The following is a 17,834-nucleotide window of genomic DNA, read 5'->3' as shown; positions in this document are numbered from 1 at the left end:
CATTTCCTGCTACTTATATTCAGCCAGTTCCATTCATCAGAAGGAGAGAAGAACCCCTGGGACCTTATCTTGCATCATCCCAATATCCTGGAGGAAGGGAAGGGAAGGGGCAGCAGGGGTCTTCCTGCCCTTATTATGGATGCTGAGGGTATGGAAATATGTCAGGACTTGGTGACAAAAATGTCTATGGACACTTCCTGCCACCATACTTCAGGTGCCCCACCCCAGGCCCCCATTTGGCAGCAGGTTCTCCCACACCAGGTGGACTTGGCTCCAAAAAGATGATTGTGTTTGTTAGATGGAGGATGCATACTGAGGCCATCCACGCTTCTGCTGTGAAATCCTTTAGGAGAAAGACAACTGGTATCCAATATCTTCGAGTAATGAACTTATCAGTAAATATAACACATGAGCTCATTAATCTTAACTTTGCTTTTTGACCAAGTGGGAGCTCGGCTTCTCAGGAGACAAAAATTTCATCTCTGTTCTTTTCCTTAAACCCAATCCCAATTTAGAGTCAAGCATATTGCCCTGCTCTCTCTGGGAAGCAGTTAATAATGTGTTTTCTCACACAATGGATGGTCCAGGCTCAGCCTGGTCACTGAGGTCCCTGAGCCATGTGCACGTGCCCATACAAAGCATGAGCGCAAGGCATCACAGCAGGGCTGTGCGTGTCAGCTGAGGAGTATTCTCTGGGTGAACTTAATCTTAAAAGTTAAGTCTGTTGAAACTGCTGTCTATCCTGGCTACTTAGACCTTCCTTCAACTTCTGCTAGTCTAAAATGACTGCCTCCACACCTCATCTCTGAAATGAAAAGAGATTGAGGATGTGGGAGATGGATGAATGACAGTTTGCAAGGAGTGGCTGTCCATTCACCTTGGCCGCTGCGATCTAGGCTAAAAAAGAAAGAAATCTCTGAGAAGAGAGGCCATTTGCTTGGAGAATGAGTAAAGAGAGCATTGCCCTGGCAGGGCTACTGTGAGACGCCTGTGCCAGGTGCACAAGGAAAGGAGGTTTAAGAAAGGATTCAGATTCACTTACAGGTTGGTCCTGTGGACCTGGTCTAGGTCCGTGGGGCCTGGAGGTGTGGCCAGATACAACTGATGTGATGAGTTGGTGGCAGGGAGCCAGCTAGCACTGGTAGGTTTCTCCCAGTCCAGATCTTCTTCCCCCTCTCCCTGAAAGAGGGGGCCAGATATACCCAGAGGACTTCAGTGTCTGCCCCCCAGACACACATCCACACACCCATTAGCATTCCTAGAAATTGACCAGAAAGGGAGAGGGAATGGGCCACATCCTGATGCAGCTCTGTGTTCCCTTTGTCCTCTGAGCCTCTCTGCTGACTCCCCAAGGGCCTCCTCTCAGTGTTTCCTACCAGGGGGGCTTCATCTGTACCATCTGCCTGCTCTGTGGTCCTCTCCTCAGTCCTTTGTCCTACCAGCCTCACCAGTGTCTCCCTTGGACTTCTCTGCTCCAGAAAGAGAGGACCAGCTCTGCAGCCTCCTCCACTTCTGGGAGGGTGGAGCAAGTGGGAAGCCCTGAGTGTTGGGACCTCTGTGTCTTACCCACCAGGTGGAGTTAGAAGCATCAGGCTCCTTTGAGATGGTGACTAGAGCTCAACATTTCTGTTTTTCCTCTGTTTATATGTAATACCTTTTCCAGCACTTGAAATAATCCAGTGTCCCTTGAGATTCCCTGCTCACTTGTAGGTTGGGGTTTGATCACTTCCACCCCACCCCCACCCCCAAACCCTAGCCGTACTGGAGGTAGAATGTAATTTAAGCCATAATCACTTCTGTTCCCTCTCTGCCCCCTAGAAATGGTAGGTGTCCTGTGGTGGATATTACAGTTTGCCGAAGCCAGGGAAAGTGCTGAACTGGCAGCTCTGTGCTCTCCCACCTGCATGGTGGCTGAGAGGGAAGGGGCTCAGGGCCCACTCATTTCCTCGGGAAGGGGTGTGTCTCACTGCAGCAGTCGCCTTTGGGGTTTCACCTTCAGGGTCCAGGCAGGAGCAGCACTGAATGCAGACGCAGCTGCCCTTGGCAGTGGTCATGCCCCTTGGAGACTGATTTGAGGAGGCGCTCTGGAGTGTGAAGAGCTGGCTCTCTTGTTAAAGGATGAGGGGACATCGTAATAAACTCTCTTCAGCAGCAGGAGCCCCTGCCGTGGCCATTGTTCACTCACTGAGATGCCTTTCCCGTCTTCTGGACCAGAGCGACAGCTGAGCTCTTTGGGCATTTGGAGGCCACCTTAACAGTCTGTTTTCTCTGCTTCTCCCCGCTACTGCAGGTTACGTGTTCTGTATGTTACATCGCCTCCCCGAGCAGCATGACTGTACATTTGACCACATGGGCCGCGGCCGAGAGGAAGCCATCATGAAAATGGTGAAACTGGACCGGAAAGTGGGGCGCTCCTGCCAGCGCATCGGGGAGGGGTGCTCCTGAAGGCCAGGCACGGCCACCACATGACGCTGTTCTTAGTTCACTAATGTTAGCCTTATTTAGGACAAAGTCAGCCAGACACCTTGTACTGGGCACGCGTCAGACTACAGCCAGTCCGTTTCCTTTCTTTAGCCAGCCATCCTGGTACTGTAGTTTAGGGATTGATGGTGGTTGAAATTGATTTCTGGCTGGTTACTAAGGTGCCTGCTAGCCATTGTATAAAATTAAAACATGAAGAATATTTTTTTTGAGCATGGCTAGTGGATTTAAAACAACACATACCTGTCACTGCTGGAGTCAAACTTATAAAAGCCTTAAGTGGAAAGTGTTCCAGACGGAGACTCTGAGTTAATAGAGGAGTAGAAGCTGGTGTTAAAGTTCCCACGACGCACATGGCTTTGCCAGAAACTCTGGTTAATGTTCGGCCTTTCACCTCTTCACTTATCCTTAGTCCCAGTAGCCAGGATCCCTGATGGCCACGCGTGCCTGGGCCACAGGAGGCTGCTGAGATTGGCCACATGGCTGGGCTGGGTGGTGGCCTTGCTCTCCCACAGAGCTGGAAATGGGGGTGGGGGGCAGGTTCTCATGAAAATTTTTTATCTGACTTGCTATGAAAAAACTCTCTCATCACGCGAGAAGAGAAACGGTAACCTCACTTTGAAAATTAGCTCCACTCAAGACTAGTCCACGAAGGAGACCCACCTTTTCTACACAGGACCCATGGTTGTGAGAAGTCACCGGGGCACACCCCGACTCCACTGGCTCTGGTTTGCCATTTGCCAAGTGCAGGGATCTGGCAGTTGATCAAATAAGGCTAATTGCAGCACAGCAGCTGCGGTGGGGTCTACAAACTGGCCTCTGCAGCTAGATTTCTATATTGGGAGTTTTTTAAAAGACGTTTCATAGCTGACAGGAATCAGTAGAAGTGCTGGGGAGCACCTGGGGAAGCTGCTGCCTTTCCAGCAGGAGCCTGCTCAGCCCCTCTCCCTCTAGGGGCCAAAAGGATGGTGCTGTGGTCTCGCCTCCCGTGTCTGTGCGCCCCCTAGTCCAAGGATAACCAGTCCACATCTACCACACAGCCAGTTTAGTAAGGGCAGGCAGCGTATGCCACAGGGACTGCGGGTTTGAGCTGTCTAGAACAGTGGTTCGTGGCCGTGGCCCAGCTCTGAGAGAAGCGTTTTCTCTGGCGGGTGGGGGTGGGAGGGCATATTTCTCAGCCTGTGCCTCTTCTCTTGGGCAGAGAGGAGTTCAGTGGCTGCAGTAGCTCAGGCCAGGTGGGGAGGGGTGAGGATGGGCCTACTTGCCTGTGTTAGGAAGTAAATCATCACCAGTCGGGGGGGTGGAGTCAGTAAACAGGACTAAGATTCCCTTGAAAGCCTGAGCAGGGGTGAGTGGCCCAGAGCTCCTGTCTCATCCAGGTCAGTGAGAGTCGGAGGCTCCTGCAGGGGCAGTTTGAGTCTGCCCACACATGGGGTACTGGAATAGTTTAACCCAGCAACTTTCCCTTTCATACCACAGCAAACGTTCAGCTCTGTCTGCAAATTAACAGCTAAACACCTGCAACTACAAATATTTTTTGATCTGAAGTACTGAAATAGGAAATCATGCTCTTCCCAACCTCTTCCTCCCACCCCACCCAAACCAGAGTGGAATCCACTGCAAAATCTCCAGCCTTAATTCTTGCTTCAGGACCCAGACCGGTGTCTTGCTCTAGGGCAGCCCAGGGCAGAGGGGTCAGGTCTGCCCGCGTTTACCACTGTTGTCAAGCCACGACCCTCTGGCCAGTGCATGGCCATCCTCAGTGAGGCAGCCCCACCTAGGCCCCCTGCCAAGCTCTGATCTCGAAGAGGCCATCCACACGCCCTTCAGGCCCTCCTCAGGTCCCATCGGCTGCTGCCGTGGCAGCGATGGGGAGCCCGGCGGCACACAGGGCTCGCAGCCCATGTTCACTTCCTGATGGTAGAGCTGGGGTGGGGGGAAAGGGCTTGTTCCCCTGCAGTATCTGTTCTGTGAAGTTTGTTAAATGTAAGGAAAGCTTAAATTCTTGTATCTTTAAAAGAGAAAATCTTATTTAACCCTTTTGTGTTCTAGATTTACTTACACACATAGCCTAGAGCTCAGTTTTAGTTTTAACATTGTGAAAATATTAAAAGAATCTTGTAACTTTATTCTTTTTTCTCCTGCTGAAAAAAAATTAAACCAATCGTATGAAAGTTTGAATTTCTCTGTTTCGCCGGTTCTCCTGAGTGCCACCTGGATAACCGGAAAAATAGTAAAAAGTCTCCCTGGCCACAAGAGATGGGGGGATCTTGTGTGCGGAGAGTCTGCATTGTCTGGGGGTCACGTGTCCAGTAAGTGTCCAGCCAAAACAGCTGTTCCCCTGGTTTCTATTGGGTGGTTCTGCTTTGGGAGGCCACGGGGCCTGGCACTGGGGTGAAGGTGTCTACTGAGTCAAGCCTCTGCTGGCACAAGGAGGTTGCAGATCTAGGGAGATGGGAAGAAATGAGTACCTGCCCTGAGGACCTCACAGGTGTGCCTGGGTTCTAGGTGGGAGGGGGGCAGTGTCTCCAAGACCCAAACCCCACCCAAAGAAGGGCCTGGAGGATGAAGGATGAATGTTCCCTGAAGGGAGAATCAGAGTGACATATATGCTGTGTGAACTCTTTGGTGTAGAGAATACACTTAATACATCTTAAGATGTTTAAAAACATTTAGTGGGGGTGTGGCAGAGGAGTGGTACCCTTCCTACCACCTTTAAGGCAGAAATATTGACCACACAGTTCTCATGAAGATGATGAAAAATCCTCAGGAAATCGGAAGCGCGTGATGGAGGCTAACAAGCAGATGGGCAAAGAGCACGGGCCTGATGGCCTTGGAACATGCCGCGCCTGGTGAGGTGTGGTGAGACTGTCCGTGCCTTGTGCCTCTCTGTCAGCACCTGCCGATTGATCAGGGAGGCCTTGTTTATGCCTGCAAGAGCCCACAGCAAGAAGAGGATGCAGTGAAAAGAGGAGGAGAGAGCTTCACAGTAGGCAGCAGTGAGGAACAGGAAGCCTCGGGTGGGAGTGGGGCCTGGTCATCAAGGCAGCGGTCAGCCACACACTTAGGGAACTGAGAGCTCTCGTGCTCCAGAGAAGGGACGACTCCGGACAGGCACCAGAGCAATAGAAACACCTAAGAAATGTCTGCAGGGGCTTGAGAAAACTTACCTCCTTTGCGGCCATTCTCAAAGCTGACTGAGGGAGGGCTCCAGGAAAAGAGGACTAAGCGGAGAAAGACATGGAGTCCTGGAAACAGGAGAGAGCGCTGTGAAGGGGACTGCACAGGGGAACCCACAGCATCCTGTCCACACGGGGCCTGCGAGGGAGTCTGATGAGTCTGAAAGTGTCAATACTTGGTTTACGCATGTGTCACAGGGTCTGGACATGAATCTGAGATAGAAAATTAAGCAAATAAAAATAGACTATTAATGTCAAACAAAAAATATTAACAAAGGAAGAGGACCAAACCATAGACCCTGTGACTCAGCTGTGAAAGATATTTACATACAAATAAGAATGTAAACACATACAAATAATGATGAATGTTGCTCTGGTAAAAATTAATTATGGAACTCTTAAGAGACTGAGCTGGGTGTGTGTATAGTATCGGAGGGCTGGGTTCCCGTTGTCCACGGTAGGAAGTCAACGAATAATGTCTAAAACTGAGAATTCAAGAGGCAACATAAGCATGTAATTTAGAAATGTGGAGGTAAATGCAGAAGAAAAAACTAAAAGTTCAGTGGTTTTCTTTGGAGATGGAGGATAGGAATGCAGTAAAGCTTTATTATGTTTAGCATATATACTACTACCATGACCTACACACACGTATAATGTTGACTTAAAAAAAGACGAAAGTGATGAGCCCTCACAGGATGTTGGGACTCTGAGTTTTCAGAAACCAGCCTGTCCTAGCACTTCCCAAAAGTGAGTTTTGGGGAGTTCAGGTCCCCAGTGATGCAGAATGGAATACTGGTTTCCTGGTCAGATATGTTTCGAAAGATGCAGGTGGCTGGTGCGTCAGAAGGCGCAGTACATGACTTATTTTTACCTTGGGACCTTTTCTTTGTTTTTATTGAGGTCAAAATAGTTTATAACATTGTGAAATTACAGTTGTGCATTATTTGTCAGTCACCATATAAATGTGTCTCTTCACCCTTTGTGTCCACCCCCACCCTCTTCCCCGGTGGTAAACCACTCAGACGTGCTCCTTGTTCAGGACCTTAACCAGCACACTTTGGGACAAGTTGCCCCAGTTCATTGAACACTTCCGTTTTTCTTGAGGAAAAACTTAGGGGTTGATTCTAGCCAGGCCAGCCTGGAGTTTCCAGCTTATATGTGGTGCACTGTCCCAGCGACCCACCACCCCACACACCCAGCTGGGGTTGCTGGCTGCTTCCTAGAACTTCACCTTTCCTTTGGCCTAAATTCTGTTCCCCATGGTTACACGTAAGGGTGTTTCCAATCAATTACTGGAGGGAGTTTGAGATGGATAGTGAGCCAGGAGCGAGAGAGCAGGGTCCTCCCTGGGAGATGCTGCTCCCGCCCTGCTTATGGGCCTGCAGCCGGGCTGGGCAGGCTTCCCCCTAAAAAATAAAACTGACGGGTCACCTTCAAGATTTGCAAGAGAGGGCCGGCCTGGGAAGAGGGGGACAAAGCGGCTGGGCTGCAAGTGGGGAGGTGGGGTGTCTCACAGATTTTGGTGACTAAGCTGTTAGTGAATGAGTTGCTCCCAGGCTGGGGACTCGTGAATGACAGGTGATAAAATACCTTGTTGGGGGGCTGGGCTCAAGGGGTTGGTTCCAGAGCCCTCCTCTTGCTCCACCTCCTCCAGACAGCCCCATCCCGCCCTCCCCCTGGGCGTGGGAAGTGCATAGCTGTTGTGGGGAGGACTGTGGACTTGATGGGGGCCAGGGCTGTGGAAGGCTTTGAGAGCAGGAGGGCCAGAGATCAGATGTGAAAATTTGCCAGCCCCCTGGGGAGGGAGCACTGGTACGGTCTTTGGAGTCCACAGGCCCAGGCCCACAAGGCAGTGGGAGGAGCTGTGAGGGAGGGAGTCCCAGACTAGGAGGAAAGGGATCTGTTCCATTTGACACAGTGCTCAAAAGGGAAGGGGCAGTGATCAGGACACAGGCCTGAAAAACGGAAGCTCCTGGTCTACACCTTGCGAGCCCTGTCACTGGCACCTTTCATCCCAGAGCCCTGGCTGTGGTGGCCCTCATCACACCTGCTACACGCTCAGCACCATTCCAGGCACTGGGGATACAGTGGTTGCCAAAAATACTGCCTACCTTGTGGGGAACGGGGACAAAATAAGGGAAGTGCAAAGAATATTAGGAGGGGTTAATATCATGCAATACAAAATAAGCTGGAGCCGGGGCGGCGGGGGGAGGTTTAGTAAGTCGAGGGCCTCTGAGATTCTCTCTGAGGCAGGGACCATTGAGGGTTTGAACTGTGGAGGGATGCGGTCTGCCTTGGATTTTGAGGAGACCAGCCTGGAAGGGAGCGAGGGAGGAAGCAGGAGGCCGGGGACGAGGCTACTTGATAATCCAGGCAATAGATGGCGGTGGTGCCGAGCTCAGGGAGCAGGGAAGGTGGTGAGAAGAGTTGGATTCTGGACTTATTTTGAAGGTAGAGACAATAGGAGTTACAGATTGGATCTGGGTGAGAGAGGTGGGAGTCGTGGGTGACTTCATGGTTTTGGCCTGACCAACTGCAAGGCTGGAGATGATGTTAACAAAGGACTCAGGTAGGAGCAGGATTAGTGGTTGGATTGGAATAGACTGAGCTGAGGTGTAGGCTAAACATCCAGGTGGAAATGTGGAGGAGACACCTGGATATACAGCTCTGGAGCTCAGTGGAGAGGTCCTGGCTAGATGTGCATTTTTGAATCATCAGCATAGAGCTAATACTTAAAGTCCTCAGCCTGGCTGAGGTCACGGAGGGAGGGAGGGAGTAAATAGAGATGGAGGAAAGGAAATGGACCAGGCTTTTGTTAGGGACATCTCAGTGGTATGAGGTCCAGGGACACACAGAGGAACCTGCAAAGGAGACGGAGAAGAAGCTGCCAGCAAGGAAGGAAGAGACCAAGAGAGAGTGGAGTCCTGATGCATTTCAGGGAGAAGGGAGTGGCTGCCTGAGGAGGAGGTGCTCAGGGACCCGGCATCCGGAGACCGGGGGTTGGTCACTGAGTAGGAGAAACTGGGAAGCCTAGCTACGGGAGCCTCCTTTTCAAGGAGTTTTGCTGTAATAGAAGCAGAGAAAAGGGCAGTAGTGGAGAGGTGTGGGGGAAAGGGAGTTTATTTTTAAACAGGGAGAAATGACTGTGTGTTTTTATGCCAATGAATGAGCCAGGAGAGAGGGAGAAATAGATGATGGAGGAGAAAGGGAACAAGTCCGGAGTGGTGCCTGTGACGAGGCAAGGCGCTCAGGCACAGGCGGGTGGGTGGAAGTGGCAGTGGGAGCTTGTGGCAGTTCTCTGTTGTGTTTTCTCATGGAAATAGGAAGAAGGGTTATCAGGTGGTTGTAAGGTTGGATAAGGAGAGCTGAGGTGGAGTTACAGTGAAATGAGATTTTAGGTGGAGGCCTCTTGCTGAGACCCCTTACAAGTCCCTGCAGTGGGCCTTGGTAACAAGTTCACATGTTCCCAAGGTTTTATAAAAAATTTGCAAGAGCAGGATACTTTAACTGCAGTTGGTTGAAACTGGTCTCTCTTTCCATTCCAAATTCCTTTCCATCACACTTCTTCCTCTGTTAGGTGGTCCTGAGGCCATGTGGGCATTTTGGGGGTCTGGCTGAGGGGAATTCAAGTTGGAGATATATTTAGTTTGGAGTTAGGATATATTTGTGTGGTTTTCAGTCACTTTGTGTGTTTAGTTGGGTTACTGATAGTCATTCTAGGGGTAGGGATGGCATCTGGGAAGACTCCTACTCACAACTCTGCCCATCGCCCGCTGTCATGACTTCAAGGTGCAAGGCCAGGATGGTTGCAATATGAACATGTCCTATAGAACCTGCCACAGGGAGTAGGCGAGTCATGGAGGGGAGACAAGACTTGAAATGTATGGAGCCAGAAGCTAGTCTGTGGAAAATTCTTCCAGTCATCACATATGTGAACTGAAAAGAGGCAGGCTTGATTCTCATCCATGCTTGCTCAAAACAGAAGTTTGCTCTTGTCAGGAATATGCTCGGCAATGTAGCATATACTACTTATAAATGCACCATATTTTTTCAGTGTAAAAAGTATTAAAGATTAATTTAGGAATTCTTGATGTGTCCTGGACTCTTACAGCTCATACATGAAAGAAACCTGATTACAGTTCTGAAAATTTGTGTCTGTGCCAATGGGAGTTTTAAAGATGAAAGAAACTTTTCTAAAGTATCAATAATTCAAAACATTTTTATCAACCACTCTAGAGGAAAGATTGAGGAATCTTTCTATTCTTGCACAATATTATGAAATCATTATTACGTGGAGGGGTGATCAAAGAATACACAGCCAGACAATGAAGGACATAAGTACAGTCACGCGTCACTTAACAATGGGGATACATTTGAGAAATGCATCCTTAGGCGATTTCCTTCTGCGAACGCCATAGAGTGCAGTTACACAAACCCAGATGGTGTAGCCCACTACACACCTAGGTTATCTTGTAGTAATTTTATGGGACTGCCATCGTATACGTGGTCAGTCATTGACCGAAACATCATGTTGCATGTGACTGTGTTATAGACGTGTGTCACAATCACTAAAACTGTTGTGTTGAGTTGCTGGATTTTTTGGTGTTTAGGTATTTGTCAACTTTTAAAAATGTGTAATTTGTTGTGACATCTCATGCTTCGTATTCACCTTTGAATCTAATTTTGTGGTCATATTTTTATTCTTAAAGAAGGCCCCCCAAATTGTATAAACTTCAGGCCCAGTAAAACCTGGGAGAGAGTTGAGGGCGTGAATTGGTCACTTAGGTTCACAGTGCTACTCGAGGGGCCCACAGGTCCTTCCGCTGTGTTACAGACTGAGGTGAGGGGCTTGGGTGCAAGTGTAAGTCGGCTGTATGGCTAACCACCTGCGTCGGTCAGCTGACAGACTCTTGATGAAGGAAGCAGTGTATTGATTTGTTTTCTGGTGTAAGCTCCTTATCTTATCACAAACTGGCACTCTGAGGAGCACTGGTCTAAGAGTGGATGAGAAATGTCACAGAGATGTTGTGATTTTAAAACATCCCTAAATTATTTGATACTCCTTACATCAAAAAGTGGAGCCCCTCCCCTTGAATATGAGCTAGCCTGGGTGACTTACTTCCAATGACTCACATATGGCACAAGTGGTGCTTGCTGGCTCCAGGCTAGATCTAAAAGCCACGTGATCAGACTTCCACCTGGCGCTCTCTCAAGACATGTGCCTCAGGAGCCCAGAGCCAGTGTGAGAAGTTGGCTAATCACATCCACCAGGATGGTGATGATCAAACTCTGGAAAATAACAAGTGTTGAGAAGCACGTGGGGAAATTGGAACTCTCGAGCATTGTTGTTGGGAATGTAAAATGGTGTGGCCACTGTAGAAGATGGTTTGGGGGTTCCTCAAAAGTTAAACAGAATTGCTATGTGATCGAGCAATTCCACTCAGAATACACCTGAAAGAATTGAAAGCAGGGATTCAAGCGTGTGCACACACACATTCATGGCAGCTCTATTCACAATGGCCAAAAGATGGAAACAACCCGGGTGTCCACCAAGGAATGAATGGATAAATAAAATGTGATATATTCCTACAATTCAGGCACAAAAAGAAAGTACTGAACACATGCTACAGCATGGGTGAACGACCACACATTATAAGATTCAATTTAAATGAAATACCCAGAATGGGTAAATCCAGAGAGAGAGAGAGCAGGTGAGTCACTACCCAGGGTTGAGGGGAGAGGAGAATGAGAATTGACTGCTTAATGGGGGAGGGGTTTCCTTTTTGGGTGTTTTGACCTGGATAGAGGTACTGTTTGCATAACACTGTAAATGTATTAAATGCCACCGAATTGTTCATTTAAAATGGTGGATTTTATGTGAATATCACCTCAACTGAAAAAAAAAGTCTGGCTGTCCTGAAGCTGCCATGCTTGAGAGCCCAGACTGAGACAGAAGTCCAGGAGCACAGCTGTCTGAGTCTTCCCAGCGCACACGCCAGAAGCGTCGGGAGTGAATGAGTCTTCAGATGACCGGGCCCAGCCTTCCGGCTGACTCAGCTGACACCAAGTGGAGCAGAGGTGGGCTGTGTGCTGAGCCTTGACCAAATTGCAGATTTGTGAGCAAAATAAATATTATTTTAGGCCACTAAGTCCTGGGGTGGTTGGTCTGCAGCGATGTGACTGGAACAGGAGATGTCAGAGAACTGCAGGGAGCTCTCGGCCCCCTGAGCATCATGGATTTCCAGTGGGCTCAGTCAACCAGATTCTTGAAGAGGGTGGAGCTGTCTCACACACATGGTTGTGCCAGGTGAGGACAGTCGTCCAGGGAGCTGTGGATTAGATTGGGGGTGAGGACCCCTCTGGGGGCCTAAGGTGATCAGGGCCAAGAAGGTGACCGCAGCCATCCTGGTAGACTCAAAGCCCAAGGTTTTGATGAAGCAGTGAAGGTGGTGATGAGCAGAAGGTGTTAATGAGGCAGTGGATCTGGGACCTTCAGTGAGGTCCTCAGTGGAGGACCCACCCCTCCCAGTCTTCATCAGCCACTCCCAGTCTGGGAGACCTCTGACTCTCCCTCTGGCTTCTTCCCCAGCTGGGGAATGTGGAAGGTTCCACCATCCCAGGCACTCAGCCGGTGGCTCTCAGCCACGGCTCCTTTAGAATCACCTGGGGAACTTTAAAAAAATCCCCAAGCCCGGATCCACCCAAGACCAAGTCAACCAGAATACCTCGGGTGGGCCCCGTCATAGTGTTTTTCATAGTGCTCCCAAGGTGAGTCCAGGATGCAGCCGGGTTAAGGCCAAGGCTCTAATGCAGCGTCACTCCTGCTCCACGGCCAGAAGGCACAAAGGAGGGAGTCTGTCTACCATTGAAACACTCATTCTCAAACTGGTTACCCCAGCTAATAGCCTCTTTCCCCAGTTTGCAGACTAAAAAGGTACTGGGTGGATTTCCTCAAAAATGTCTTCCCATTCTTTTCCTCTTAAACCTTGGGAACCTGTAGAAGTTGGGCAACAGTGTGACAGATAACGTCAGAGTTGGCCCCAAACAACAGTGTGGTTTTCTTCCATGGGTGTCTGGTAGGTTCCACACAGACCACTCTTGAGCACCTCTGCCTCGGGGGTCTGATCCCTTTGGGGGTGGGCAGGGCCCTGGGGCAAACTGCTGACCTTGAGCAGCTGTTGTAGGGAAACCCCAGCAGGTGAACCTGATGGAGGGCACTGGGATTTAGGGTGTTTGGGGTAAAAAACCCCAGTGGGGGTGAGCCCTTTGGTGGGAATAGAAGGACACAACTTGATCAACAATGCTTCAGACATCAACGAGGCCCAGGAGACCGTATTACTCAGATGCCCCAAAGCCTGTGGGGAATGATGGAGACTCAGGAGGGGTGTGGTGACCCAGTCACTCCTGACCGCAAGGTGAAGTGTCAGCAATATTTCTGCTGCACCCGATGATGCCCCAGCCCACCTCTCAGCCCATGACTAAGATGATGGAGGATGCAAGACAGGAGCTGTCCCTCCCTGTAAAATGACCAGTGGAGGATCTCAGGACAAAGGACCCTGTCCTTTTAGCGTTTGTGGTGGTCAGGAAAAGGGAAATGTACCTGACAATGAAGTGGGGTTTTAAAACTGTTTCTGGAGTAAGAAAAATGCAGACGGAAAGGGCCACTGCTTTAGGCCACTGGAGTCATATTGACAGATAATCAGAACAGCTGGCATGTATCACACACCTGCTTCTCCCCAGGTACTGGCCCAGGAGCCTTTCGAACACAGTTTTATTTAATCCTCACAGTCCTAGGAAGTGTTACCATCAGCTCCACTTGACAGATGAGAAGACCGAGGCTTGGAGAGGTGACATCACTCGGAGTGCACACGTCTGCCTGAGCTGTGCTGCTTCTGCACAGAATGGGAGCAGTGAGCAAGAGCTACGCATCTCCTTTGCCCTTGCAACATGTGGAGCCACCTTATCGGAGACGTGGCCACTTGATGAGTCATTCATGTGTCCTCTGTTTGTTGTATACCGTGTTCTACATGTAAATGTCCAAGCAAGCCCACTGTGGTCTTAGGCAATCCCCCTGTTGTTCACCATTTCCTGAGTTTCTGGCATCCCGTCCTTATTTTCCATTCTGGTTAATTTTTTTCTTTCAAACTATATATCTTTTTTGTCATTATTTGTGATTTAGAGAGGGAGGGGGAGGCAACAATGTATGCACATTTTACTTCATTTGCACGTTAAATTTCAGTCAACACTGCCAAATTGCCCTCCAAACTAGCAGTCTGCCATCTCGAATTCAAAGTCCAAGGCTTTAGATCTTTAAAATTTAAATAGATGAAACAAGTAGAATATACTGGAAATTTTGTGGTCCCAGATAGACGAAAGGACAGTAAAACCTGTAGCCACTTCAGAAGAGTTTATCCTTTTCAGTCCTGGGCAGGTGTATCCTGGGTACAGATACTGCAATATAACAACCGTTGGTCATTGGTGGAAAAATCTTGTCAATGGAAGAAATGCTAATACTCATAGGGGCAGGCAGAGGGTGTCCTTAAAGTCTGCCTCCAATCCCCAGCAAAATGAAAGAGCGGTGTGTTAGAAGGGTTATAAACGTTGAGAAAGGAAAGTGGGGATCCCAGGTACCCACACATGAGCTCACAGCCAGCCTCAGGGAGTGTCCCAGAGGTCGTCAATTCCAGAAAACTAGAGTCCACCAGAATCAGATGCTCCCTAAATCCCCAGTCAGTCCTCAGCCCTCATCTTACCTGAGCCCTCAGTGCATTCGACATACTGATCCGCCCTCCCTGTGGGCTCTGCAGGTCCCTCAGCCACCTTTGCTGTCCCTTCTCACCTTCCTAGGCTCTACCTGGGGGTCTGGGACCTGTCTCTTCCCTGCTTGGTGATCTCTTCCTGGCTCCTGGTTCTAAACACCATAAACACTGGTGACCCCCAACTCTATGCCCAGCCTAGACCTCAGCCCTCCGCTCCAGGCTTGGGCTCCCAGCTGCTCAGGTCTAGTTAAGCCTTCCTCCAAAGGCTGGGTGGGTTGTCAGAACCAGAAGCAATGGGGCACTTGAGAGTGCAGATCCCTGGACCACACCAGCCCGTGAATCAGACTTTGTGGGGGCAGGAGTGGAGGTGTGGATGTGGCATCTGATCAAGTTCCCAGGTAATTCTTATGCCCTCCAGAGTCTGAGAACTGCTGTTCTAGTAGTCATCGCAAACTTGTAGAAACGAAAAGTGACACTCTGCTCTGCTAAAATGATAACTGAGCACGTCCCACACCACGCTCAGAAAAAAACAAAAACCCAAGCAATTTACACCCTGTGCTAAACTGAAATAACAGGGCCATCCTGACTCGTTCTGGTCCCCATATAATAAAATCTGGACTATTTCCCACAAACCGAGACTCCCCGTGTTAAGGCAGTTTTATCCCTGACTTGCTTAGTTGATGTAGGAAGAAAAGTCATGACCTTTGGGGCTGGGTTAAGTGAGACATTGTTTTTTTTTTTTTCCCCATCACAGACAGACTAGTATGAACTTGGCCACCTTGTAAAGTTCGTGTCATTTTCCTTAAATACTTGGGTTTTGTGTTTGCTGAGCTGGTCCTTCTGAAGTTCAGTCTTCTCCCTGACAAACCCGGCACATTGGGAACTGACCCATTTGGGGTCGACATTGACTCTGCTTTTCCTCTTACCCCCACCCCTCCCACAGACCCTGTCCGCCCTGCGTGCACAGCAGACGGTGCCTCCTCCACTGCCCACCTCTCCCCGGACTGCTGCAACAGCCCTCAGCCCCCGACTGTGCCCCATTTCCCCTCCCCCTGCAGCACTTCTCCATTCAGCAGCCAGAGTGAGCCTCTTCAAGTGTGAGATCAGGGCACTCCTCTTCCCAGAACCTTCCACCAGCTCCCATCTTACTCAGAGAAGAAAGAGCCCAGCATTCTCCAACAGTCCAGGAGCCTCCCCTGCCCCCAGGATCCCGTCCCGCTCAGCTCATCTCCCACCCCTGGCCAGTCCCTGCCACACTAGCCCCTCTGCATGGCAGGGCCTTCCCCTTCTCACTCCCTCCTGGAACGGTCTCCCCAGAGGGCTCGAGTCTTGGTCCCCTCCCCCAGGGCTTTGCCCAGCTGTCGCCTTCTTATGGAGCTTCCCTGGACCACCTATTTCTACCTGTGTGTTGGTTGTCTTCTCCACGTTGGCACATAGGGCACAGGCCATGCTGACATTCATGTATGTTGTCTTTTGTCTGGAGTGTAAAAGCCACAAAGGCAGGACACTGTTGTATTTTGTCCTCTTTGGTCATTGCTCCGTGCCAGCACTTTTCAGAAAACAGCCTGAGTGGGTGCTCAGCCCACTTGCTGAATGACGAGCAAGGGGCTGGGTGGTGTCTGTGGCCTGAGGGGACTGGGGCAGCTGCAGGGCGAACCCCAGTGCTCTCTGGATTTGGTTTTGTCTTGTGCAACGCTTACATTGGCAAATTGTTGGAAATGTGGTCAGTTCTAGATGATCAAAGCTAGGAGAGTTAGCTCACACGATGATAGCTGAATCAAGTTTCGAAATGGCCTTGACATGAGGCTCTGGTTCTAGGCTAAACCCACCAGACTTCAAAGAGAAATGTCAAGTCCTGAGTTCAGCTTCAGAAAAGAAACTACATTGAATAGTAACTCACCCCTATCTGATTCAAGCTGTTTCAAGTAACCAGAGCTCAGTATGAGGCCAAGAACAGAGGCAGCCAAGTACCTTCCTGTGTTCACGTGAGTTATGGACCCTGTGGCACCGTCAGAGTAGCCTGGAGACTCACATGCAGTTGTGGGCGCCGTATCATGCTGGGGCCACCGGCCAAGGCGAGGGTGCCGAGTAAGAGGATGCTGAGGGGTCATGACACCCACTGTCTAATACTTGTGGGCCTCTATGTAGAAGAAGACAGGAGGAGAAAGAAAAACGTGGCAGCGGGACTGAGCTCAGAGCAGGAGAAATGACAAGGGAAGTGGACCTGGGTTCAAGGTGATGGGGTTTTCGTCCCACCAAAAATGGCATTGAATGGGCCATCAGGGTGGAGAGGGTGTGACGGCAGTGGGGGGCTCTCCAGTGCACAGGAACCTGGAAAGGAGCTCTTAGGGCCTCTCCGCTCTGACAAGAAAGCACTGCAGAGCTGTGGTCACAGCGTGGGCCCACATTCCTCTTTCTGACCACCCTGGAACAAGTCAGCCACTCCATGCCTCGCTGTCCACATGTGTATGTAGGCTGATGTGGGGTCCACTTCCAAGGGCTGTGTCGGCACTGAAGGACACAGCGCTCGCTCGGACACTGCCTCCTGCCCAGAGGCAGAGAAAGCATGGGGCTGCAGGGGGGCTGGAGAGAGGGTCGAGGGACACAGACAGCACGAGAAGTCATCACTTTATTTCTAAAAGGAAACCCACAGCAGCAGTCTCAAAGACACAAACTTAGGGGTTGTTTCAAACACATAGAATTCATATATTTGCTCACTTCGGTTGCTCTGCAAAATGAGGCAGAAGCTGCATCCTGCCCACAAATTCATACATATTCCAAACAGCAACACTGCCCTTTGGGCTTCTGTAGCATTCTGGAGAGAGCCCTCCTTTACCTATGGCTTAGGAGAGCCAATCCCCTCAGGCGCAGCACGGCCCCCACCCTCCTACATCCAGAGGCCTGCGAAGGGGTGTGGGGATGGCATCCATCAACCTTTGCAAGCCCAGAAACCCCCAAGACAGAGGAGGCTCACATTCTCTGGTGAATTCAGAATATCCACACGTTTGGCAAGAGTAGCTTGTGGGCGAGCCCCACGCCAACCCTGAGGCTGTCACCCCCTCCCCACACCCCGGTCCAGAGGCTGAGCCTGAGGCCTCGCTCCTCTGGCTTTCCCAGGTGCTGGGGGCAGGATGTCCTTGGGACCTCAGTGCTGGGGAGAGCCTGATGGGGAGATTCCTGGCTGTTCCTGAGTGGGCACTGCCTCTCAGAAGACCACTTCTGGAGGGGAGTTCTGAGAACTGGAGCTGCCCTCTGGTGGAGAGAGGCTGGGAGAGGCAAGGCCCCACGGCCCTGGGGAGCTCTGCCTGGTCCTCTGTTCCTTAAGGCCTGAGCAGCCCTGGCTCAGGTCAGCCAGCACTGTGCTCCCTGCTGTCCTCTCCTACAAGGTTCTCAGATTTCGCTGTCAGCACCCTGC

General features: G+C 50.3%; 1 protein-coding gene across 2 annotated transcripts in view; it reads left to right on the top strand.

The window, feature by feature from the left end:
- Positions 1–4,655, top strand: part of ZFAND3 (zinc finger AN1-type containing 3) — a 311,100-nt gene extending 306,445 nt beyond the window's left edge. For both annotated transcript variants that reach the window (XM_044776614.2, XM_044776615.2), the window contains one exon: positions 2,291–4,655. In XM_044776614.2, the coding sequence (XP_044632549.1) occupies positions 2,291–2,445 (155 nt within the window). In that variant the 3' untranslated portion in view covers positions 2,446–4,655. The remainder of the gene's footprint in view (positions 1–2,290) is intronic.
- The last annotated feature ends 13,179 nt before the right edge of the window (positions 4,656–17,834 follow it).

This window comes from Equus asinus, chromosome 8, assembly GCF_041296235.1.
Source record: "Equus asinus isolate D_3611 breed Donkey chromosome 8, EquAss-T2T_v2, whole genome shotgun sequence".
NCBI lineage: Eukaryota > Metazoa > Chordata > Mammalia > Perissodactyla > Equidae > Equus > Equus asinus.
Note: the sequence above shows the minus strand (reverse complement) of the source record. Positions and strands in the feature narration are given on the sequence as shown.